Source organism: Microcebus murinus, chromosome 16, assembly GCF_040939455.1.
Source record: "Microcebus murinus isolate Inina chromosome 16, M.murinus_Inina_mat1.0, whole genome shotgun sequence".
In the NCBI taxonomy this organism is placed as follows: Eukaryota; Metazoa; Chordata; class Mammalia; order Primates; family Cheirogaleidae; genus Microcebus; species Microcebus murinus.
Window position 1 is genome coordinate 49,083,531 of NC_134119.1, and position 27,265 is coordinate 49,110,795.

The window sequence follows — 27,265 nt, forward strand, 5'->3', positions numbered from 1 at the left end:
TTATTTTATTTCCATATAACTACCAGGTACATAAATGAAAAATATAATGAACATTTTATCAACTACAAAATAGTAAATAAACACATTCTGTCAGAGTACCAATAGGCTTATCTACAAGGACAGGTATATGTGAATGATATGGAGTTTTTCTCTAGAGAACAAATGTTAATCAAGTCAGGGAAATAATAAACAAAATTAAGGTATTTCACTTAAAGAACTATATTATGTTTTAATGCCTTCTATATAGGAGTATTTAAATATTTGTTCAACTATAGGCTGGACGAGGTGGCTCACACCTGTAATTCGAGTACTCTGGGAGGCTGAGGTGGGAGGATTGCTTGAGGTCAGGGGTTCAAGACCAGCCTGAGCAAGAGTGAGACTCCATCTCTACTAAAAACAGAAAAATTAGCCAGGCATCATGGTGTGCATCTGTAGTTCCAGCTTTTCAGGAGGCTGAGGCAGGGGAATTGCTTGAGCCCAGGAATTTAAAGTTGCAGTGAGCTCTAATACTCCCTCTGCACTCTACCCAGGGTGATAGAGTGAGACTGTCTCAAAAAAAAAATGTTTTTTGTTGAACTACTATGAAAATAACAAATTACAGAAAAAGTTCTTTTGAGAGTATAGAAAGATAAGCCAGCCCTGGAAGCAGATGCCCTCTTAACATATTCACCACCTGTCCCCCCAGCTTCTAATATATACCTGGCATATATAGTATAGTGGGTTCTCAATAAATATTTATTGAAGAAAGGAATTAACAACCAATAAATATTTACTGAACGCTAAAAATATGCAACATGCCCTTCAAGGCACTGAGATCATTCTAAAACAGTCTACATTATACTTCAGACAGGAAAATCAATCTGTGACGTGGCTTGCATGCATGAGATGAACTATGCCATGCCTTGCTGCAGGCCCGCTCTCAGGAGGCAGGAGTATAGAGGGTTCTGCACAGATTCTGGAGCCATATGGTACGTGTCTGAGTCCCAGCTCTGCCATTTACTGTCATGTCTCAGTTTCCTCCCTTTATATAGATACAGGCTTTCAACAATGCAGCTCTCATGTATTTTATGTTTAAGTGGAATACTGGCATGACTTATTTTTTAAGTATTATAGTCCTATTTTTCTTTTAAAAAGTGATTTTTAAAATGAGAAATGCAAATTAAAAACTACACTGAAATACCAATCCCCACCTAACAAACTAACAAAAACCCAAAAAGCTGAAGACATAGTCTGCTGGCAAAACTGTGGAGAAACAAGCAGGAATGCAGACCAAGACAATATCCTGGAGTGGAATTTGGCAATATTTGGCAAAATTGCATGTGAATTTACCCACTTCTAGGAATCTATCAGAAGGATACACTGATATCCTAGGAAATGGCATGTGCACAGGGCTACTCGTTGCTACACTAACTGAAATAGCAAAAGAGTGGAAACAACCCAATATCAGCGAGGACTGGGCAAATAAAGCAGGTTCATCTGCAGCAGGGATAAAGGAGAACTCCACTGAGTGTGGTAGAGAAAGTCTTGTTATATATTAAGTAGAAAAGCAAAGTGGAGGCTGAGCATGGTGGCTCATGCCTGTAATCCCAGCACTGATGCAGGAGGATCACTTGAGACCAGAAGTTTGAGATTAGTCTGGCAACATAGTGAGACCCCCGCCTCTACCAAAAATGTTTAAAAAGCTAGCCAGGCATAGTGATGCGATCCTGTAGTCTCAGTAACTTGGAAGATTGACGTGGGATGATTGCTTGACCCCAAGAGTTCAAGGCCAACCTGGGCAACATAGTGAGACCCCACCTCAAAAAGGAATGGGGAACAAATATTATATTTACACATACGCTGTATGTAAGTGAAAGAATTTTAAAAATGAGCTAAAATGATTACTTGAGGAGGTAGACAGAGATAGAATCTAGATGTCTTTGAATATGCTTGGTTTTTCAGTTTTGTCTTTGGAACCACATAAATTTTTTACATAATTATAACATTTTAAAAATTAGATCACTAAAAATTAAAAACAAAATGAAGAAAATGAAACTATGGTATATCAAGCTGGTGGCTTAATCACACAGGATATTAAGTGACTTTACAATAATTTGACTGAACAATTCTAGAACCAAAGAACTTTTGCTAACAGCCAAAAGAACTGCAAAGAAATCTTATGTTATTTTCAATAATCTTACTAATATTAACATTGTTATTCTAAAACTTTTACATATATAGTGGATAAAATAAGTAATTAAGCTCATGTTGTTAGGAACTAATACTTTTAGCATTAGGCAAAAAGCACAAATATGAAATGAAGAATTTAAATAAGAATTAGAAATAATAATATGAATTCATGATAAATATTTTCTTTTGGTCTCAAGATGCCACTTTCCACACAGAGGATCAGAGCTTTGGAGAAATGGTGGGTTCCAGGTCTTATTCAGCATGTGTGCAGGACAATCCTTACATAGAAGAAGAGAGGAAAGTTATTAAAGACTTGCCCACTAGCCAAAGTTGGGAGAATCTGAATAGCAAAAAGAATAATGATGCAAATAGATTAAAACCTTTAAATGTGTTAAAATCCATGAGTTCATAATGATACCAAGACAAAATAAAAACTTTACTGGTTGTCTTGAAGGATGACAGAGAACCAAGGCAATATCCTGATAGTGGAGATAAAGAGAAGTACTCATTTGCTTTTCCTGAAAGAGGCAAATAAATGTTGATGAGATAAAGTTTTTTTTTTAAACAGATGAATCCCAACAAAGAAGTACAAAAGGAATGATAGCATTAGAATATCATTATTTTATAATCTCAATGAAGTAATGTATATGAATATTGATCATTAAGCCATTAAGTGAAAGACTAGAGGGGAGATGAATAATGAATGATTGAGGCCGACCAACATCCGAGAGCACTGATCAATCTTAACACCATAAAAAGAGACACTTGGCCATCACATGCCTCTTGATGTAATATAACAGGAAGTGCTTAAGAAGGATGCTTACCAAAAATCAAACCTAGATCTCTTCCAGCCTCTAGATCTAACTACTAGCTTACAGGAAAACAGGAGAATAGGGCACACATTAAATCCAGCCAAATCCAGAATACAGGAAATTCCACAGGACAAATGACCTGTGTATTAGTTTGCCAGGGCTGCCATGATGAAGTACCAGAGACTAGGGGCTTCAACAACAGAAACTTATTTTCTCACATTCTGGAGGCTAGAAGTCCAAGATCAAGGTGTTGGCAGGGTTGGTTTTATTCTGAAGACTCTCTCCTTGGCTTGGGGGAGGCCATTTTCTTCCTCTGTCTTCACATGGTCATCTCTCTGCGCATGTCTGAGTCCTAATCTCTACTTATAGGACAACTGTCATACTGGATTTAGGCCCACCCTAATCACCTCTATAAGACTTCATCTCCAAGTACAGTCACATTCAGAGGTGGTGGGGGTTAGGAATTCAACATATAGATTTTGCAGGGACACAATTTTTGGCCTATAACACCTAGTTTCACGAACAAATAAATGACAAAAAGAAGCAGGGAAGAGGACCCTATGAGGTTAAAAAATAAGAATATTATCAACCAACTATTAATATAATGTGGACTTCATTGACTACTCAATATACAACTCTAAAAACACTTATGAAACACAGAAAATTTAAAGCTGATGGGGTATTACATCATGTTAAGAAATCTCTAAATATTTTTGGATATAATAATAGTATTGTCTTTATGATAAAAGAGTGTCCTTGTCTTTCATAGATACATACTTTATGGATAAAATGATGTAATGTATAGGATTTCTTTTAAAATAATTATCAGTAATAAAATGCTACTGGTTTTTACAATGGCTCCCTTTTTATTTCTCTTTTTAAGAATATATATTTCACAAAACTGAAAATACAAGCATGACACCGTTTTCTTTGTTATCTAAACTACCAGCTGAATTTTATGAACCAAGTCCCCCTTAATAAGTAACTTTGCAAAAACAGAGTGCTGGCATATTTGGGACGGACAAATGTGCTAAATGTGCTAAATGTGCTAATGTGCTAAATGTGCCTCACAGCCTGAAACAGATGTTAATCAGCTTTTTTACCTAATGCCACCACAAACGTAAAATTCTGCTTTACAGATGAAAACAGAAAACCTAACAAGCTGTCTAGAAGGGAAATGAGGAAGTATTTACATAATCACGTTATTCTTTTTTTTTCCTGAGAGACGGGGTCTCACTATGTTGCCCAGGCCGGAGTGCAGTGGCTATTCATAGGTACAATCATAGTACCTACACCCTTGAACTCTGGCCTAGAGCAATCCTCCCACCTCAACTCTGAGTAGCTGGGACTACAAGCCAGCTTTCATGTTACTCCTAACATGTCAATTTCATTCATAAATAAGTAAGATGACTTATATATCACTTACTAGCAGAAACTCATTCCTAGGAATTTTAATTGTATGAAAGTAAAAACTCCTAAAATCAGTTGCATTTTTTAAGTCATAGAAACTGAAGTATGATCCAATACATAGGATTCCATTTTTAAAAAATTTTAAAAGGGAAAGTGAAAGAAAAGGAAATTAAGTCTCCTGAAATCAAGAAGACTAAAACAATGATTTGTTATTCCTTTTCATTCTTTGTTTTCCTTAAGAGATAGCGTCTGGCTACGTTGCCCAGGCAGGCCTCGAACTCCTGGGCTCAAGTGATCCTCCTGCCTCAGATTCCCAAGTACAGCTTTCTATTCTTAATTGGAACATGACTGGGTCCATGGTCTATAAAGAACAAGTAACACAGTAATTACCACATAAATGGTTCTGGGCTCTTGCTTCAGGGGAGAATGGAGAAGGTCTTGGCAGGCCAAGACTACTACCTACTATAAGTACAAGAACTTAATAAATCACAAAAGTCATCCTTTTACAGGCATCAGCAAGCCATGGCAGTAACACAGACTAGACGTACTAAATTTCCAAAGCAGCAAGGCCTCCAGAGGTGCACTGACAAGTGGCAGTGGTGTTTCCCTTAGAAGCATTTGCACACTCCATACAAATCATGAGCTACCGACTGGGAGGGGTCTGACACAGATGTTCCAGCTGCCTCCACCTGGGACTGAGAGGTTCAGAGTCTAGAGTGGACCATTTGGAGCTACTGCTAGCTGTAGCACAAATTTTGGCACTCATGTGGCATTGGAGAGACAAACCTGAAGACCTAAGGACCTCAAAAGCAGAATGGTCTCCCCTCAAAATATCAGGAAATAGAATGTAGCAATCTAAAGGGTAACACATTATGCCCAAGTTGGATGTGTTTCAGGAATGAAAGGTTAATTTAACATTTGAAAATAAATTTGCTTAATTAACTACATTAACAGAAAATGAACATCATAATTATCTTGATAAAAGCACTGACAAAATTCAATGGTCATTCATCGTTGTTTTTTTTGTTTTGAGACAGAGTCTCACTTTGTTGCCCAGGCTAGAGTGAGTGCTGTGACGTCAGCCTAGCTTACAGCAACCTCAAACTCCTGGGCTCAAGCGATCCTACTGCCTCAGCCTCCAGAGTAGCTGGGACTTACAGGCATGCGCCACCATGCCCGGCTAATTTTTTTCTCTATATATTTTTAGTTGGTCAATTATTATTATTTTTTTTTTTGAGACAGAGTCTCGCTTTGTTGCCCAGGCTAGAGTGAGTGCCATGGCATCAGCCTAGCTCACAGCAACCTCAAACTCCTAGGCTCAAGCAATCCTACTGCCTCAGTCTCCGGAGTAGCTGGGTCGATAGGCATGCGCCACCATGCCCAGCTAATTTTTTCTATATATATTAGTTGGCCAATTAATTTCTTTCTATTTATAGTAGAGACGGGGTCTTACTCTTGCTCAGGCTGGTTTCAAACTCCTGACCTCGAGCAATCCACCTGCCTCGGCCTGCCCGAGTGCTAGTATTCATCTATTTTTAAATGAAAAATTTTAAATCTCATAAAGAATTGCTACAAAAGTACTATAGCAAATTCATGCTTAATGGTGACATATTGGAAGGTTGCCCCTAAGATCAAGAACAAGAAAGGAATTCCTATTTACCACTTCTATTCAACATTGAACTGAAAGTCCTACCCACTATCATATGTAAGAGAAAGAAATAAAAGACATAAGAATTGGAATGGGCCAGGTGCAGTGGTTCAAGCCTTATAATCCTAGTACTTTGAGAGGCCAAGGTGGGAGGATCAAGTGAGGCCAGGAGTTCAAGACTAGCCTGGGAGAACTAGCAAGATCTTATCTCTACAAAAAAATTAAAAAATTAGCCAAGCATACATCTGTAGTCCCAGCTACTTGTGAGGCTGAGGCAGGAGGATCCCTTGAGCCTGGGAGTGTCAGGCTGCAGTGAGCTGACACTCAGTGCAGATGATGCACTGCTGGGGCAACAGGGGGAGAACCTGTCTTCAAAAAAAAACAAAAGAAAAGAATTGTAATGGTAAACATAAAACTGTCATCTGTGTCATCTGCTGATGGCATAATGGTGTATATAGAAAAATCCAAAAGCATCCACAAGCTTTTAGAATTTAGTGACTTTAGCAAGGTCAGTGGACTTAAAGTCAATTGTAATTATAACTAAAAACACAATCCATGAAAGAAAAAAATTGACAAACAGGATTTTGTTAAAGTTAAAAACTTCTGTTCTGTGAAAGAAACTATTAAGAAAATGAAAAGGCAAGCCACAGACTGGGAGAAAATCTTTGTAAAACACCTATCTGATAAAGGACTGATATCAAAATCTGCAAAGTATTCTTGAAATTCAACTATAAGAAAATAGACAATCCAATTAAAAAATGGGCAAATTATCTGTCTCAAAAAAGAAAGAAGACAAAAATGTAGAATATTTTGTGGTGTAGGAGTGGGTAAATATTTCTTGATCAAAACTTAAAAAGCACTAAATATAATGAAAAAATAATTCATAAATCATAATCTACTAAAATTAAGAATGCCTGGGGCTTCTGCTTCCAGCTAAGAAGGAATAACTAATACAAAACTTGGTTTTCCACCATAATAACTAAAACATGGTCAATTTGGCATCAGAGGACTGCAGTTCCCAGGGAAGAGAAACAGGGGGCTGATCATTGTGGGGTCCTGCCGAGGAGTGCCTTTCAGATGAGGGCACAGGAGTGGGAACCTAAGCAGAGCAGGTGGTCTTGCCAAGTTAGGGAGGCAGATATTAGGATTAAGGGAAAATGGCTCAACTCAAATGTGTGGTGTAAAGTTCTGGAGAGGGAGCTACAGAGAGAAAAATCTACTTAAAGTAAATGAAAAGGTGTCAGTCTCAGTGTAAGGTCTGCTCTCCAACCTTGTTTTCACTCCTAATAGTTTCTTTTGATTCTTCCTTTATGATTCTTTACATATATATAAGAACACACAAATATACATTACGAATTCCCCTCTATTTTTACACAAAAGGTAATATACTTCATACACTACTGCATCTACTTTTTTCCAATTCACAGCATATCCTAGACACCGCTGCATTTCCCATACAGAGTGTGTCCTCCCCTTTTTAAGCCACTTTAATGACACCTCTGCTTGGCAGCATGGCAAAACATGTGAACAACAGGGTGAAAGCCAGAAGCTATGGACACAACCTTAGGCAAGTTTACTTCCCAAATCTTGGTATCACCTTCCAATAAGATGAGAATTCCAGTACTCTCCTCCCTCACAGGGTAGGGGTTTCATGCATAAATTACATAAAAAGTGTGAGGGCACTGGGCAGATGTATAAAAGGAGCTGAGCATTCAATATATTCCCCTCAGGACTCTACCTTACACACCTGTTCTCTTCTCCCTTGCAGGAGTCCCTGTGGCCTTACTCACACTCTACTAGGCTGTAAGATCCTTCTTAGCCAAGAAGACTCACTTGAGAAAAGCTCCCTCCCAACACTGCCTATGTAGCTGTGTGTGAGCACAACAGCCATCCTGGCAATGGTGCCCATGCTTATGCTCTAGGTATGATCGTCACCCAAGGATACCATGGCTGAGTGGGCACCCATATGCTGTTGGTTGGGAGCCAGCCTAACGGGGTCATTCCCTGTCCACAGCCACAGGGTCCCCACACAGACATCTCGGGCCCTGCTCTGTGACATATGCTCTGTGACAAGAGGATAGAACCAAGGGCAGCATGACAATGTTTAGGGGGCACGGAAATAAAAACCAAAGGAATGAAGACAGACCAGAGTCAACGGCAAGAAAGAGGGAAAATGTTCTCACTTTGAGTTTACTCTAATATGCTTCTAAAACTCAATCTTAACTGAAAATTATGACCTTTCGGCTTCTTGCCTAAAATAGAGGAACAACATTATCTATATATTATTTTTTTCAAGAACACATTCCAAAGAGTTTCTCTTTTTGTTGTTGTTTCTATTCTGTATTTTGTTTTTGAGACAGAGTCTCACTTTGTTGCCCAGGCTAGAGTGAGTGCCGTGGCATCAGCCTAGCTCACAGCAATCCTACCGCCTCAGCCTCCCGAGTAGCTGGGACTACAGGCATGCGCCACCATACTTGGCTAATTGTTTATATATTAGTTGGCCAATTAATTTCTTTCTATTTATAGTAGAGGCAGGGTCTCACTCTTGCTCAGGCTGGTTTTGAACTCCTGACCTTGAGCAATCCGCCCACCTTGGCCTCCCAGAGAGCTAGGATTACAGGCGTGAGCCACCTCGCCCGGCCTCTATTCTGTATTAACTGGCTAAATCCACATTAAATTTCTGTCTCCAAGTCCCTCTAACAGAGTCTATGCTTTAGAGATGAAAGGCTCGCTCACTTACCATGATCATCGAGGAGAATATTCTCAGGCTTTAAGTCCCTACAAGGAAAGAAACAACAAAAACCTCAATTATTCAGAAGCTGACACTGTGATTCCTGAGTACCCAGCAGAAATAACTACAGATGTCTCTGCAGCAAGGAGCAACAGCCAGAACAGGAAACAAAACCACCCTTTGGGAGCCCTTCATGGCCATGGGCTGTAGTTGTTACATGGCAGGACAAGACTTCTACAAAATTCATCTCAACAGACAATGTGTGTATGATGACAATGTAAAGTGAACTGCTTTGCATAGTTATACAGATTTGAAAATATTGCAGTGATTAAATGTGCAGTCCAGTAGTAAGGAAAGTCCTTAAGTAAATTAGTCCTTAATGAACTTGGCTCAATTTCTCTTATCATTAATATATTTTTAAGAATTTCAACAACTGAAAATTTCCCCTATTAGGAGTTCTCAGTTTGGGGATCAGACATAAGTGGATTCAAACCTTGCCTCTGCCACTTATCAGCTGCGTGGCCTTAACCTCTGGAGCCTTATTGTCCTCACCTGTAAAATGGAGTGGTCACTGCCCACCTCCCCACACAGGTTTGGATGAGATCATGTCTCATAGCAGGAAGTGTATAATAAACAGCAGTTACTCTTATTTATAGTTCCCTGTAAAGGTGGAGGGATACTACAAACTTCTAATACATTCAAAACATAAAAACTAAAATATCTTAAAGTAATATCTCAAATTATTGACTTGTTTTTTTCCCTTTGAGAGAAAAAAAATTATTTTCAAAGAATTATATTTAACTCTGATTTCATGTTTGGCCCTATCATGACAATCCAGCTTCCCTGAGCATCACCTGTCAACCTGTGGACACATCACTAGAACGCAGGAGGAGGGGCTGAAGCCAGCAGAGAACAAGAACCCTGAAAATAATGCAGGAGCATTGATCCCCTGTTATACAAACTCCAGATTTTGCTTCTGACAGTTACATCAAAGACAACTGATGGGGGAAGTGGTCTGGCCTCCACGACATCAATCTCAAATTGCTTCTTCTCCGTATTCACTGTGCATGTCTATAATATAATATAATATACATATACATCTATGTATAATAATATACATCTACAAATAGCATTTATCAGGCTGATTTTTTTTTTTTTTTTTTTGGGAGGCTGAGGCAGTAGGATCACTTGAGCCCAGGAAATTGAGGTTGCTGTGAGCTAGGCTGATGCCTCGGCACTCACTCTAGCCTGGGCAACAAAGTGAGACTCTGTCTCAAAAAAAAAGAAAAGAAAAGAAAAGAAAACTACATTTGAAATAGCATCAAACAAATAAAACACTTAGGGATATATTTAGCCAAAAAAGTACAAGACTTCTACACTGAAAACTGTAAGACAATGCTAAGAGAAATGGAAGATCTAAAATAAATGGAGAGGCCAGGCGCGGTGGCTCACGCCTGTAATCCTAGCACTCTGGGAGGCTGAGGCAGGTGGATCGCTCAAGGTCAGGAGTTCAAAACCAGCCAGAGCAAGACCCCGTCTCTACTATAAATAGAAAGAAATTAATTGGCTAACTAAAATTATATAGAAAAAAATTAGCCAGGCATGGTGGCGCATGCCTGTAGTCCCAGCTACTTGGGAGGCTGAGGCAGAAGGATTGCTTGAGCCCAGGACTTTAAGGTTGCTGTGAGCTAGGCTGACGCCCTAGCACTCTAGCCCAGGCAATAGAGAGTGAGACTCTGTCTCAAAAAAAAACAAAACCAAAAAACCCCCACACATTCACATAAAAACGTGTATACAGATGTTCATAACAGCATTATCCATAATAGCTAAAAAGTGGGAAAAATCCAGATGTCCACCAACTGGTGAATGGGTAAACAATATGTGGTCTATCCATACAATGGAATAGTACTGAACAGCAAGAAGGAGGTACCACTGATAAATGCTAAAACACAGATGAACCTCAAAAACATTATGCTAAGTAGAAAGAAGCCATGTATTATATGATCCCATTTATAGGAAATGTTTAGAAAAGGAAGAGCTCTAGAGATGGTAAGCAGACCACTGGTTACTGGGTGTGGGAACAGGGAATAACTGCAAATGGGCACAAGCCATCTTTTGGGAGTGAGGGAAATATTTTAACATTGGGTTGTTGTAGTGATGGTTGCACTACCCTGTAAATTTACTAAAACTTATTGAATTGTATGTGTAAAATGAGCATATTTAATGATATGCAAATAAAATGTTAATTTTTTTGTTTTAATTTGTTTAATCCCTACCTCTTCCCACCCTCCCCCCAAAAAGGAGCCTGATGACCTGGGTTTGCATCTGGATGTTGCCACCAGGGAAAGGGTGACCTTAGTGTGTTGCTCCCCTCAGGCATATCAAACTTGTCTGGCATACAGAATAAGCTCCATTCTGCTCAAAAGACAAATGAGTGGATGGGAGGGTCAGTTTTCTGTGTGAGAATATGAAATCTCAAGGTACTTTTAGATTTTGAAAACTCAGTTCTATTTAATTTAATGCTTCCTAGGAATCAATTTCTTATCAGTACTTTTGACTCAAAATGGTTTGCACTCATTCTCACCTTGCATCACCTCGTGACTGCATGGTGCCTCTCTGGAACCTTTGTTTAGCACAGAACAAGCAGATCCGGCTCTGGACAGGCATAGCCTGTGAGAGGCATGCTTACTTTCTTCAGATGGCAGTCCTCTCTCATCTTTGGCTTTCTAATGTGATTGGCGGTCTGATTTCAGGTGTTACAGCCATGATTTGAGAGGTAATTATCTCTCTGCATACACATTTCATATCTCATGTCACATATAGCTGTGAGCCAAGGCCCAGTTTGTCTCGGGCAGATAGGATCATACCTGCATTTGTGATAAGGGGAGAACTGTGGTAGCAAGCATGTCTCCCAGCTAAGCAGGCCCTCAGAGGTCCTCTGGTAAGGCGCAACCTCTTTATTAAATGGGCTGAGAAAACAGAGGTCCAGAGAAATTAAACAAATGACAAGTAGTGTAAGATTTTTATTTCTGTGTATGTTCTTTTGAGCCACAAGGTTACATTAAACTAGGATTTAAGATTTTTTAAAAATTTGCATAGCATATACTTCTTAAACCTTGTGAATATTATTTTATAAATCTCCCATCCCAACATGAGGCAGTATATTTTGGAGGTTTAGGGCCCATGTTCCATATAAGGCAATATATTGTGGTGGTTTAGGGCCCATATTCCATATAGCCTGAGTTTCACCTCTCCCTGCTGTATGACTGGGGCAGGGGAATGTGCCTCTGAGCCTCATTTTACTTATCTACGAAATGAGGACAGTACACAGCATTTCCTTAGAAGAGGAGGAAAGCTAATGAGATAACACATACATTCTGCACAGTACCAGCATACAATACACACGCAAAAAATGTTTGCTGTATTTACTTCAGGCCTTATTCTTAACAAGCAGCAGGGTGTAGCAAAAAGACTAGAACTTTTAAAGTCAGACAGATCTCTGTCCAGATCTAGCTCCTGTTCTTACTGGCAACACACCCTTGGAACAAGTGTTCTCTGGTGGAGAGTATCTACCCACACTGCTGGGCCTGAACAGGGAGCTCCCAGACAACATGAATGGAGTCACCGCAGTGAAGACCAAAGCTTCCTCAGAATGATTCAGACAGGATGAATTTTTAAAAGTACATTTTCTTATCAAAACCAGCAGACACATTTCCAGCATTTAACTTAAAAGAAATGGACTGTCCCTCCACTGAAAGCTCTGGCAGAGCTGTGACTGGTTAGCCTTGGGCAGAGGGCTGGGGTGAGAAGCAGGACTCTGTGCTGTCCCAGGGTGATTTTCTCCTTAAAGGTAAAGTGTGACTAAAGACAATGGTGGTCCCCAAGCCAAGCAGAATTACTGAAACAGTGTGAAGGCAGCTCCTCTGGAGCACAACAGACACATGACACTGGGAAAAGCCAAAATGGATGTCTCCTGGCCCTCATCCAATTATCTGTTTTGTGTTTTTCTTGTGTTTCTGTAGTTGCTAAAAAATGCAATAAAACACTTTAAAAATTAGCCAGTCCTAAAATTTTCAGCCTTTTTGCCATATCCATGTGTATGCATATTGTACATATCTATGAAGAATAATTCTTTTAAGAGAAATTACAATATCAAAACACACCCTCAGCCAGGCATGGTTGTTTATGCCTATAATCCTAGCACTCTGGGAGGCCAAGGCGGGAGGATCACTTGAGACCAGCCTGAACAAGAGTGAGACCCCCGTCTCTACTAAAAATAGAAAAAATTAGCCGGGTGTAGTGGCATGCACTTGTAGTCCCAGCTACTCAGGAGGCTGAGACAGTAGGATGGCTTGAGCCCAGGAATTTGAGGTTACTGTGAGTTAGGCTGATATCACGCACTCTAGCCAAGGCAGTAGAGTGAGACTCTGTCTCAAAAATCAAACAAACACACAAATAAAAACCACAGCCTCTAAAGAAAGGCTGCAAAACATGCAGAAGGCTGTTGTTGTTCCCGCCATCTGGCTATTGACAGGCCAAGCACTTCTATGAGGCCACAGGTTGAGGATGATCTGAAGAAAAGCATTTACAAGAAAAGAAAATACAACCCCAAAACCCAAGTGCTATATTTAATAAGGAATTGGTTATCCCTGCATTATAATATTCAGATGGTGTTAGGGTACTCATGGGGTCTCTTCCTAGCCAAAGCATTTGAATTAATTTGATTTTACAGAAACTATGTTCTGTAATTTTTTAGGTAATTTTTTAAAAATACATTTGAAGGGGAAACAGTTTTCTTTTAGACTTTTGCATAACAAACTGGCAACAGAAATGTCACATAAGAGTTTGTGAGTGAAAGTACTTAGCTGGACTTAAAAACCATACACACATATTTTGTTTTAAATGCAAAGTTGACTTCTTAGATCAAGAAATGGTTATTCTCTGAGAAGTACAACACTTTCTTCTCTCAAGACCCTTCCCCCCAAATATACTTATTTCATTCATTTGCTTTTTTCATTGAATATTTGAGACAAATTGTGTTACAGGTAGATGTATCTGAGGGTATGAAACATACTACAGCCCTAAAATCACACACCTGTGGCACTAACAATGCCACATCTCTGTGGATGCGAACCTGCTCTGTGGGCCTTGAGGGCTGGGAGGGCCCCTGCTTTCCCTGGACCATAGTGCCACAGCAGCCTCAGCCACTGGGAGGGGGCTCCTGGGTCAGGCTCAGTCTGGCACTCCTTTTGTGATTGATTGTTATTATGTTGTTTCAGACATTTTATCTGAACAGAAAGGACTGTAGAGAAAAAAGATGAAATTCTCCAGGAAAATGATATTTGGAATAAAAGGCCCTCTATGACACCATGGCTTTTACTAACTGCCTAACCTCTTCTCCAAACATGTAACAGATGCAAAAGGCACACCTTGGGGCCGGGTGCAGTGGCTCACACCTGTAATCCTAGCACTCAAGGAGGCCGAGGCGGGCAGATTGCTCCAGGTCAGGAGTTCGAAACCAGCCTGAGCAAGAGCGAGACCTCGTCTCTACTATAAATAGAAAGAAATTAATTGGCCAACTAATATATATATATAAAAAAATTAGCCAGGCATGGTGGCGCATGCCTGTAGTTCTAGCTACTCGGGAGGCTGAGGCAGTAGGACTGCTTGAGCCCAGGAGATCGAAGTTGCTGTGAGCTAGGCTGACGCCATGGCACTCACTCTAGCCTGGGCAACAAAGCGACACTCTGTCTCAAAAAAAAAAAAAAAAAAAAAAAAGCACAGCCTTGGGCCTGGCAGGCCAGAGAGAGCTCCTCTCCTGCCTTCTGGACAAAGGCCCTGCTGACTTTCTCCATGTTCATTCCACGAGCACTTCTCTCTTCAAGTGCCAGGCCTTTTCCTCCCTGCTCGCGTCTTAGCCATCTTTCCAGACTGTAGCTAAGTCTCAGCTCCTCCAGAACCAGTCTGGGCCTTGTTTAAAGCACAAATCCCACAGAGGCTCTCAGAAGTCTATTCCATTAAATTGCCTACAAAGTGCAAGGCTCATCTGGGCAGACTTCTCAACTGTAGTACCTGCTGCGAGGCCAATTGAAGGTTGTGCCTCTCTAGTCCCACCCGCTCTCTGGGCACCACGTCCCAGTGCAGCTGTGCCTCTCTTGGGGTAAGAAGTGAGATGGCTCCCCAGGCTAATAATTCTGACTGGTAACATCTTGTTCCCTAAGGACTGCTTGAATTCCTAAGTGCTTCAAATAGTAGTTCCTCCTCTTTCCTGACCTTTAGACTGCTGAAAAATTAAAGCATTTTATATGTACTATTTCTCTGCAAAAAAGGAAGATCATCTTGCTGGCACCCAGTTTCATCAAAAGGGTCAGGTGGCAATACTGAAAACAGGAAAAAACAGGAAAAATGACACAGAAAACATTTCCTTTGAGGTATGCAAGTAGGGCTTTAAGAGGCCCTTAGAAAAAAGGGGCGGTCACCATCAGAAGCTGAAAGCCATCAGTCACTCACGGAACATACACTCACTCAGTGATACCTACTCAAGGCGAGTCCTATGGACACGACAGTGGGCAAGGGAGACACGGTCTAGCTCCCGCCGAGCGGGCAGGCAAGGCAAATGGCAGCCAGAAGGGAAAGGAGGGGAAAGGAAGATCTTCTGCCCCATCCAGAACTTCATCTTGAGACTAGAGGCAAACACGGGGGCTCACCTGCAATCACCTGCAAAGCTGTGATTTCCTCCAGGAGTAATGTAAGAATCAAGTCTCCTACAGGTTTGCTCCATTCTCCAGTGCCACCAGACTCCACCTCTAAATAATGGCAACAAAGCACCCTTGACTCAGATGACCAGCTGTGTCCCTAGAGGAATCATTGCCAGGGCAGTCATCCAACCTTACTCAAGGTGAGGCCAGGTCAGCCCCACTGCCAAGCCTGGTCTCTGGTCCTAGAGAGATACTGAACTTGGCTATGGGTTATGTGAGAGGGAGAGAAGCCGAAGGGCCATCAGAATAGGGAGGAGTAAGATCAAGGATTCCTAAGAAGCTTCCAATCTGGCACAACCAGCTAGAGCAGACATGTGGAGCACTGAGGATGCTGGAGGGAACACACCTCGTGCTGCCAGGAAGGAGGGATTTCCTTGGGCTAACTCCGTACAGGTGAGCAGGAGGTGCTCAGAATGACTGGAAGGGGGGCTGGGGCTGCAGTGAAGAAAGGCACCAATGAGGAGCAGCATGTGAGAAGGCAGAGATGTGAGAACACTTGAGGAGTTATGCACTCATGTGATGAGGGCAGAGGGTACCCATGTGGGAGCAGCAAGAACTGAGGCTGGAAGAATCATGGGGAGACCTATCATAAATGTCAGACAGCCTGGCTTACAAGGTGACAAGGGAGATGCCATTGAGTCCCATGCCAGGATATGTCATGTGGAACAGAGACTGGGCAGGGCTGCTACTGGGGAGACCAGCTTATCTGCTGCCAGGAGACCTAAAGAGGACATGACTAAGCCAGTCACCCCAGAAAATAAAGAGTGATGTGGGAGATATTCAGGAGGGATCTGGTGACCAACTGGATCAGGAGTAGGAGGGCAAGAACTGTACTGGTCCCTCTGGAATTTAGGAAAAAGAGCAAGGCTAGAAATATCTGTTGGGAAGTGATTTGTATAATATATGTTGCTGTTCCCTGGTATCCATGGGGACTGGTTCCAGGTCTCCCCCAACAGATACCAAAATCCAAGGATGCTCAAGTCCCTGACATAAAATAGTAGTATCTGCATATAACCTACACATGTACTCCTTATACTTTAAATCATCTGTAGATTACTTATAATATCTAACACAATACAAATGCATGTAAATAGTTGTTATACTATATTGTGAATAGCAATAAGGAAAAAAAAGTCTCTACATGGTCAGTCCAGACACAACCATGTTTTGTGTTCCTCAATATTTTTGATCCATGGTTGGGTGAACCCACAATGCAGAACCCATCAATACGAAAGCTGACTGTAAGTGATAGATGAGCCCACAGAAGGGAACATGGGAAACTGCCAGGAAGAGTGACTGAGCAGAGACTCTGGCCCAGGAACTCCAGCATTTAAGGGATAAGAGGAGGAACTGTTTTTCTAAAATTAAATATACTGATTATGCTAAACTAACTGTTGAGTTTAATTTTATTTTCTTTACTGAATTGTAAGATGTAAAAAAAGAAACTATTATTTTAAAACATTTAATTATGTTATTCTGGTGGGACAAAATCAATATCATTATCAGAACTCTCAAAATATCTAAGAATCGTGAAAATGGGTTCTTCTCATGCTTATGTGACTAGCACTACCTTTATTTTATCAACTTAACAAGTAAAAAACAAACTTTTGCTTCAAACTGACAATTTATTAGAAATTAAAGAGAAACTAAAAAGAAAACCAGGGCCCACCTCTGGCCATATGTCCAACAGTGTGAATGCCACCCCTAGAAATCACCTTTGAGGGGCCCCAAGCTGCTTCTCCTGTCCAGCCTACAAATGGCCAGCAGAGCCAAGGGAAGCCCAGGGCAGGGGAGATGCAGCTGTAAGGCTTATAGTTCCCTCAGGTAGCACCCTTCTTACCTGTATACAATTCTCTCCCTCTGTAAATCTTCCAAGCCACAACACACCTCTGCAGCATAGAAAATAGCTCTCTGTTCATCAAAGCCAGGATTGCCCAGGTTGTAAATGTGAAACTTCAAATCCCCTCCATTCATAATGGTGAGTACCAAGCACAAGGCATCTTTGGTTTCATAAGTGTAGGCTAAACTAACCTAAAGACAGCAACATCATAAGAACAAAACACAAAAAACTCATTCATTGGTGATTTACTCTATTTGGTAACAATATTCAAATAATCTGTGTTAGAGTTAGAATTACAATATTTGAATACTATACACTTCAGAGAAATGTACATCATGCATCGTGTGTGCGACCTGGACCTCCACCTGTTGAAGATCTTACTGCAGCTCCCTAACAAAAGGATGGGACTTTCTTTTGGGGGCTGGTGGGGGGGAATAGGGTCTTGCTCTGTCTCCCAGGCTGGAGTGCAATGGCATCATCATAGTTCACTGCAACCTGAAACTCCTGGGCTCTAGTGATCCTCTTGCCTCAGCCCCCCTAGTAGCTAGCACAACAGGTGTAGCTGTTTTTCTATTTTTTGTAGAGACAGTATCTTGCTCTTGCTCAGGCTGGTGTCAAACTACTGCCCTCGAGTAATCCTCCTGCCTTGGCCTCCCAGAGTGCTAGGATTAAAGGCATGAACCAGGTGGTCTCTTATAGTGGTTCTAATTTGCATGTCTCTTTATATGCAAATATAGGGGACACTTGTCATACTTTTTCATAAATGTACTTGCCATTCAGATCATCCTCTTTTGTGAAATGCCTACTCAAGTTTTTTGCCCCTTTTCTATTGGTTTGTATGTGAATTCATACATATAACCTGCTGGGATTTTGATTGGGACTGCATTTAATTCATTAAATCTATGGATTAACTGGGGAGAACTGGCATCTTCACACTGAGTTTTCCAATCCAGGAGTATGGTCTCCCTCCATTTATTTGGGCCTCCTTTAATTTCTTGTAACAAAGGTCTATAATTTTCAATGTAGAAGTCTTATACATTTTGGTCAGATCTTTGCCTAGATTTTTTTTTTGTTTTTTTTTTTTTGAGACAGAGTCTCGCTTTGTTGTCCAGGCTAGAGTGAGTGCCGTGGCGTCAGCCTAGCTCACAGCAACCTCACACTCCTGGGCTCGAGCGATCCTCCTGCCTCAGCCTCCCGAGTAGCTGGGACTACAGGCATGCGCCACCATGCCCGGCTAATTTTTTTTTTATATACATATCAGTTGGCCAATTAATTTCTTTCTATTTATAGTAGAGACGGGGTCTCGCTCTTGCTCAGGCTGGTTCTGAACTCCTGACCTTGAGCAATCTGCCCGCCTCGGCCTCCCAGAGAGCTAGGATTACAGGCATGAGCCACCGTGCCCGGCCTGGATTTTTTTTTAAGAGATGGGGTCTTGCTATGTTGCCCAGGCTTGATTCCAACTCCTGGTCTCAAGTGATCCTCTCACCTCAGCCTCCTAAGTAACTGGGAGTATAGGTGTGTGCCATCTCACCTGGCCTTTGCTTAGATTTTGATGTTTCTTGATGCTATTATAAATGGTTTCAACAAAATTTTCATTTTCCAATTGTTTGTGGCTGATTCACATCTAATCATTTGGCTACATCCTCAATAGCTGTAGTCCCTAACCCCTGTCCCTCCTAGGGACTGGTCCGCAGAGCTCTGCTCCCCGCCAGCCCCCAGGCCCATGGAAAAATTGTCTTTCATGAAACTTAGGAACTGGGGAGCTGCATAGCAGGAGGTGAGTGGTAGGTGGCTGAGCAAGTGAAGCTTCATCTGTATTTATAGCCACTCCCCATTGCTTGCATCACCACCTGAGCTCTGCCCCTCTTCCCCATGGAAGAATTGTTTTCCATGAAACTGGTCCCTGGTGCCAAAAAGATTGGGGACCGCTGCTCAGTAGGTTATCTAGAACGTCTGGGACTGTCTCCATATGCAATGATGTTGTTTGGAAATAATTTTTCTTTTTACCTTTTTCCCCCCTTATCTCTAACCATAATCTCTTTTACTTTTTCCCATATTTTATTATACTGACTAGAACCTCTAATATTAAAGATAAATGGTTAGCAGTTATCCTAGTCTCATCCAGATCTCATGGGGACAGCTTTCATGTGCTAGAAATTTTTTTTTTTTTTTTGAGACAGAGTCTCGCTTTGTTGCTCAAGCTAGAGTGAGTGCCGTGGCGTCAGCCTAGCTCACAGCAACCTCAAACTCCTGGGTTCAAGCAATCCTGCTGCCTCAGCTTCCCGAATAGCTGGCATGCGCCACCATGCCCGGCTAAGTTTTTCTATATATATTAGTTGGCCAATTAATTTCTTTCTATTTACAGTAGAGATGGGGTCTCGCTCTTGCTCAGGCTGGTTTTGAACTCCTGACCTCGAGCAATCCGCCCGCCTCGGCCTCCCAGAGTGCTAGGATTACAGGCGTGAGCCTGGCCTAGAGATCTTTTGAAGGAAGTTCCTTTCTGTACCTGGTTTGCCTAGAGTTTTTAATCATGACTGGACAGTGAATTTTATCAAAAGATTTTCCTGCAGCTATTGAGATGACCATGTTTTTTCCTTCTATTCTGATATTATGATAAATTATATTAATTCATTCCTGGAATAAATCCAACTTGGTCACAATGTATTAAAATAGTAAGAGAGAAAGTGCCAGTTGCAGGTAGAGGGGAGAAAGTGCTGAGAATGGAGGAGAGGAAGGGATAAAGTGCCCATGGAGGTCCCTCAGTGCTCACTGTGTTCACTAGCTGGCATGCAAGAGAACACAGAATTAAACCACAAGAATTCCCACTAGTCCTTCCCTTGGGTTAACAAGATCCCTTACCTTCTGTCCTCTTGTGTATACCCATTTGATATTCCCTCAATACATATGAAAATAATATTGAGAACCTTCTACCATGCCAGCCTTCTTCTAGGCTCGGCTCTCATGTAGTGCTGGGAGAGGCCTGGGCAGGTGACAGATGAAAAGAATGAATGCAAAGAAAACATCAAAAAAGTGACAGGTGACTGACACAGAAATGCCTGAAGAACATGAGATCCAAGGACAAGAAGATGAGGCATCAATGCTCCAGGCAGAGGGTACACCAGGGCCAAGGCCTGATGTAGCAGAGCTTGGGATGAGATAGGATAACTGAGGCTGCAGGAGCCAGATCCCTCAGTTCCTGAAAGGCTGGAGCTGAGTATAATTTTATTCTTAGTGTTACAGGTGGCCACTGGAGTGTTTTAATCAGGAAAGTGTGCAAATACTTGAACTCTTCCATAGATGGCGTGGACTGCTCCATGGAGAACAGACTGAGGGTAAGAGCACAGGCAGAGGTGGGAGCTCCATAGGGAGGTACCTGCTCTGAGGGTTAGGAAGGCGGTGGGGATGAATGTGACACAAGGACAGGTCAGGATCTGCAATCAACTGGAAGTAGGGAGAAAAAACAGAATCACAGATGAAGAAAAATACTGCTAGGTTCCTTAGGAGAGGCCAAGAATGTAGAAATCAAAGTATTTAAATTGGAATAAACTGTAAGTACTACATATGTTCCTTTTAGAAAGCTAGCTTGTGGATTTGTATGTTTCAGGATAGCTATACAAATGTGTTCACTGCAACTCCAAGATGAGCCTATTTTAATGAAGATTTTAATGTAACTGCATGTGAAACTCACATATCACACATACAAACCCAAGCTATTAAATTCAGATGCTGGCTGTGAATATGTATAGTTTGGGAAGATTTGTCCCCCAGCACAAAGCAATTGACCTCAGTGTTAAGAACTAAAATGGCTTTGAGGAAATAACTCTAACACGACAAATCGTTTTATAAATTATCGTCCACACTCTGCCTTTAGCCAATCTTCATACTGCAGAAGGTGCTAGAGGAAATACATAATGTGGTAGAGAGAAACTAGGTTTGGAGATGAATACCACACTATACAATGTACAGCCTAAAGCCGGAACTGCTCCTTTGAACTCACACTCATACCCATACTGCTGTTCTGTCCTTACCACAAATAGTGAAGATGGAATTTGAGGCTTCATATAATTGGCATATCCTAGGTGAGTACCTGGCAGTAAACTTTCCAGGTGTCAGGAAAAAGGAAAAAGATGAAAAACAGACCGAGGCCAAGGAGAAGATGCCCACATGAGAAGAGAGGATGGCGAAAGTGTCCTCAAGCACATCCAAGCCACAGTGCTCCCCCGCCAGAGAAGCTGACTGGAGGAAATGGACAATCCTCTGTAAGCTGGAAAAAGGTATCAGGAGTAACTAACAGAATGGGAGATGGTGGACAACAGATTACAACAAACCAGAAATTAGGAACAGGATCCCCACGGTTTCACGTTTATAAGATGTAAATAAGAAAGAAGAGGGCTGTTACTAAAAACAAAACTGTTCCCAGCACCCGTCACATGTTAATAGCAGGAGACAGCAAAACCCCACATAAGCTAAACTAAGAAAAACACCAAACGGCTTCCATGGCTTTCACAAGAGTAGTCTACCAGCAGGTCTGCTGGCCAAGGTGCTGCTAACCAAGAAATACACAGTGAAGACTAAAGGAAGATACTTACTACAAATCTACTATGTACTTTTTCTAGGATTCTTTTTTCATTTAAAGCCATAGCTTCACCTTTCCTCTTCTTTATTCTTTTTTTTTCTAGCTTTTTACAGGCATACATTTTTCCTGTGGCTCGTACTTGACAGGCACAAACCTAGTTAAAAAAAAAAAAAAGAAAAAGAAAAGAAAAAAAGAGGCTTCTGTATATTTCTTAGACCCCACAAAGAAAACTGTTTTCTCTCTGAGAACCGTCTCTGGTAGAAACAGGCAGCAGCATCTGATGGGCTGAGGCCATCTGCATCATGGACATAGCCATCTGTGAGCAGGCGCCTCCTCTCCTTACCTATAACAGGCTGCCGAGAGGACCAAGCGAACGCAATGCCGCACTCCGCAAACTCCAAGAGCTGTGCAAACGGAATGTGGCCTGCATGTGTGATCACGCCACATCTGTTTAATTGAAATAGGTCCTCATATGTTTATTTTATTTTTTGTAAAAGGGCAAAAGTTTTAAAATATGAAACCAAAAAGATTCTTAATTTTATAATTAAAAAGTTTGAGAACATAGGGAATATATTTCATAGAATTCACAGATTTTCATACTTTTATTCTATTCATTTAGATTTTTTTTTTTTGAGACAGAGTCTCACTCTCTGTTGCCTGGGCTAGAGTGCCGTGGCGTCAGCCTAGCTCACAGCAACCTCAAATTCCTGGGCTCAAGCAATCCTTCTAAACAGCTGAGACTACAGGCATGTGACACTATGCCCGGCTAATTTTTTTTTCTATGTATTTTTAGTTGGCCAATTAATTTGTTTCTATTTTTAGTAGAGAAGAAGTCTCGATCTTGCTCAGGCTGGTTTTGAACTTCTGACCTTGGGTGATCCACCTGCCTTGGCCTCCCAGGGTGCTAGGATATTTATTTAGTTCTTAAATTAATACTTACATGTTATTTTTACTTTACATCATGAAAATTTTCAAACATACAAAAGTGGAGAGAACAGTACAATGAGCCCCCAGGTACCAGGTACCCCTGGCTTCTGGGTCAATAAAGTATGGCCACTATGTTTTCCCTGACTCCCACCCACTGCCAACCACAGACACCCACACCCACACACACCCCACACACCCCCACACAGACACACACCCAAACATCCCACACAGAGGATTACTGTAAAAGCAAAATATAAGATATATTATATTGATAAAAACTCACCGGTATTTCCAAGATAACTAGTGTTAATATTTTGCTGTATAGGCTTCTAAGTTCACCTTTGTACTGTATTTATGCACATGTAGGGGGTCAGGTCAGCTGGTTAAGGTGCTGCTAACCAAGCAATACACAGTGAAGACTAAAAGAAGATACTACAAATCTACTTTGCACTTTTTCTAGGACTTTTTTTCATTTATTAATAGAATGAAAATACTCCCCCCACCTTGGTCTTTTACAGCAAAATTGGGCTAATATTGTAGAATAGGTGATATTTCATAACCTCCTTTTAAAAATCTTATAGTGTGACTATATTCCCATCTTTAAATGTTCTCCTAAAATATAACTATTTCAAAATTTGTTTAGTCATTTTCCTACCACTAAGTCTTAGCCCGTAGATCTCTTTCTATCTCTTTAACATTAACTTAAGATAAATCCTTTTATGTGGAATTGCCAAAGAAAGGGAAGGGAAAGCAACTAAGAGTGGCAGGCAAGGCTAACAACTAGATATGAATGCTCATTTGCTCCTCACAACCCAGTTGCTAAGGACCAGGTCAAGGTGGTGAACCCAAGATCACACAGCTGGAAGTGGTGGAACAGGAACTCTGAAGTATGTGCTCTTTCCACTACACTCTGCTGCCTCTAAGACCACAAAAGCAGAGATGTCTACCCAATTCCCTTCCCACTGTGCCTGCCTAAGGACCCTATCAATTGATTTTGGAGGACTTCAGGCATAAACAAAAGAATTATTGTTGACAATAATAAGACTAATTATGTTTGCCCTTTCAAATCCACTGGAAGAATTGTTAGCATTTGGAAAAAGAAAATGCACAATTATAATAGAATATGGATTCAAAGGGCACAGAGGCTGTCCTTGCATTAAAGGTCTGTAGGGCTCTTCCAACTGGCATTCAGAGTAGAAATGGACTGACTGTTCACTGCCCTCTGGGCCTTGACTTAGAGTATAATACATCCAGAACAAGTCTGTGAAAAAACACCATGTTATTCATCCATCCAATCAATTGTTTGGAAACCCAAGTAAATGTGTTCAAAAGTAATCTATAAAATCATAAATATATTGAGTCTTTCACAATAGCTAACATGTCCCTACTGAGTCTAGTAAGACTGAAACTTATATATGGCTATAATTAGAATTTCATTCTTTTGTAAACACAAGCTCCATGTCCCAGAAATGTCTTTTCCTTTGTTCTTTGACAAAATCTAAGTCTTTAAACTTCGAGATCATGAAAGGCAGAATAGCAAGAGGTGAACAGAGGAAATTACTTTCCTGTTCTAGAACATATTCTAATAAAGGATGGATTTCTTACAGAAATATCTATCACGAAGGGGTCACAACAAGCATTTGGTTGGATTAGGTAAAATGTTCTAAAAGATCTCCAGAATTGTATCAGAAGTACAATACTGTTAATTCTCCTAAAGTAATGACTATGTTGATCAATTCCATACCATGTAAAACTGCAAATGTATAACAGTTCTCACTTATAGTATAATGCCTCTTAGGTCAGCTTTCTAATTAATTTTAATGCAATGCTTGTGGCTTTTGTTTTTAATTATAATATGGGAACAGGCATGATTTAAATCACATCCAAGCAGTCTAAGCTGCTTCTGATTTACACATGCAGTGTTAGTTTCCCAACAGCTCTCCTGGCTCTTGGGGACTTATAAATTCTTGAACTGAATATGATCACTCCAGATAATTAATAAAGTAATTAACATCTCCTTAAATCACCAAACCAGAACTGCATGTTATTCTCTATTTACCTACTACAGTGGTCTCTATCAAGGAGACCCATCATCTATAAAGAACATCTTTCAAGAGTCTGTGAGTAGCTTACTTAGGATTTTGCCAAATTGACATATTTTCAAACATCTTTTGATGTAGGTACGAGGTACATATATGTCCAAACAGAGTTGGGTTAAAAAATTATATTTAATAATGTACTCTGTACTACATGAATTTTGGTGCTGGTCTTAAATTACAGAAACGGAATAATGAAAATTTCATAATATGGAAAGAGCATAATGTTTCGATCTGGTCAAACAAACTGATCCTGAGCATTCAACAAAGAAAACCAGCTTCTGTCATATCTGTGAAGTAGAAGGTAAGGGATTTTTTTTGAAAAGCTTGTAGCAAAGTACCTTTTGCTCAAAATTCCATCTTAATTCACCCAGTTGGCTAAAATGATTCCCTAAATGCATAATAAGAAAATAAATTTATGTAAAGTTGATACATTACCTGAAGCCCATGTCTTTCAATGGCCTTGCTGTTTACCTAGCTAGAAGTACTGCTCTTAACTGGCACATACATTACTCACCTCTCCAAATCCTCCTCTTCCTAGAACTCTGTAATGTCTAAATGTGTTCTTCGTTACTGGTTGCCTAAACAATTAAAAAAAAAAAAGTTTCAGGTCTCACATCACATTGTTATTTTACAACAGAAAAGCCTACCCAGTACTTGTCTTACCCTTATTCATTGAACCATATTGCTCAAAAAGAGTGCCCAGGACAAAGGGTGTCTGTGCTCAGGGACTGTGGCTCCTGCTAGTGGGGCAGCTTTCTACCTGCACTAAGAGCAATTAATTAATCTTAATATTTACTGAAAACACCAAAGCAAGACACAGAACAGTCCAATTATCTGTACTAAGGACAGGTCTGCAATCAGCCAACAGTAGGAAATATTTATAACTTATAAGATATATCATATTCTTAAGTATACCTCTTTGAACCTGTCAGAAGCTGTTGAGGAAAATGACATATATACAGAGTGCTGTCCTTTGAAGAAATAACCTCAAAGAGATGTTTATAGACCTAATATCTCAAAAGAAACATCTTTGACTAGAACTGGAAATTTAATCAATCAATCAATAATAGTAATAACACTAAAAGCAGCTAACACTTTTTGAACACTTATTTGTGCACCAAACATTGTGCTACAAGCATTTTATACACATTTCCCAGGTGATCCTAGCTACAGCCCAATAAGGTAGATTCTATAATTGCCTCTAATTTACACATCAAGGACCTGAAGCTCATAAAGGCTGAGTTACTTGCCTGAGGCCACACAGCCAGTAAGAGACTGAGCAGGGGCTTGTACCGTACACTCTCACCTACAGCATCTTTACAGAAAAATCTAAGATTTTATTTTCTAACCACTACATCAACAGCATGACTGCCATTTTAAAAAGAGAGAACAGAGACAATTAAATCAGAAGAAATTGTATAATACCCACTAATAATTTCAGTACAAAAACACCACATATAACTCAAGACATCAATCAGTATGCATTATAAGAAGTTACTACTTGTTTTAGTGAGGTTTTTTTTAGAGATGAGGTCTTGCTACGTTGCCCAGGCTAAAATGCAGTGGCTATTGACAGGCACAATCATGGCACACTGCAGCCTCAAACTTCCAGGCTCAAGCAATCCTCCTACCTCAGCCTTGAGAGTAACTGGGACTATAGTTAGGAGGCACTGCACCCAGGTTTTACTGAGTTTTGAATCAGAACATACCTTTCCAGCAGTTTCCATTGTAAAAACTGAGAATAATATGAGCTTTCTTGGTATTCTTCAAATGGTTTCCCTTTTAAATAGTTATGGACAACTCTAGAAAAAGATTTTATGTAATTATATAAATTTGTTGCATTACAGTGTGAAAACAACTGTGTTTTAGTGTATTATTATAATAAGCACTGACTATGGGAAAGTTAATCTTTATACACAATTAAATATATTTTCAATTATAAAAGTCCACATTAGGTTTTAATGCTAACTGTGAAAATAGTAATGAAACAGTAATGAAAATAGCAGTGAAATATGACAAAAGAAAATATGAAAATAGCAGTGGTCCCCTTCTTGGAATGTGTGGGTGCCAGGTGCTCTGTCGTAAACCAACATGCTTCCCACATGCAAGCTGTAGTGCAAGGGTCACCTGGAGCGCAGCAGAGGGCACAGACTACCCCAAGTCCTGCTTCAGTCACTCACTGGCTGAGGAACCTGAGGTAAATTACCCAACATCTAAGGACTCAGTTTCTCCTTCTATAAAAGAGGGACAATAACCTCACCTACCTCATGGGGTTACTGTGAGGGGCAAGCGGAT

At 40.6% G+C, this 27,265-nt stretch overlaps 1 protein-coding gene across 2 annotated transcripts in view; it reads right to left on the reverse strand.

Moving 5' to 3' along the window:
- GRK4 (G protein-coupled receptor kinase 4) overlaps positions 1 to 27,265 on the reverse strand; it is an 81,629-nt gene that overhangs the window by 11,446 nt on the left and 42,918 nt on the right. For both annotated transcript variants that reach the window (XM_075992881.1, XM_075992882.1), the window contains exons 6-11: positions 26,680 to 26,772; positions 25,485 to 25,548; positions 21,958 to 22,098; positions 17,369 to 17,559; positions 15,478 to 15,576; positions 8,780 to 8,817 (exon numbers count right to left, since the gene is read on the reverse strand). In XM_075992881.1, the coding sequence (XP_075848996.1) occupies positions 8,780 to 8,817; positions 15,478 to 15,576; positions 17,369 to 17,559; positions 21,958 to 22,065 (436 nt within the window). In that variant the 5' untranslated portion in view covers positions 22,066 to 22,098; positions 25,485 to 25,548; positions 26,680 to 26,772. The remainder of the gene's footprint in view (positions 1 to 8,779; positions 8,818 to 15,477; positions 15,577 to 17,368; positions 17,560 to 21,957; positions 22,099 to 25,484; positions 25,549 to 26,679; positions 26,773 to 27,265) is intronic.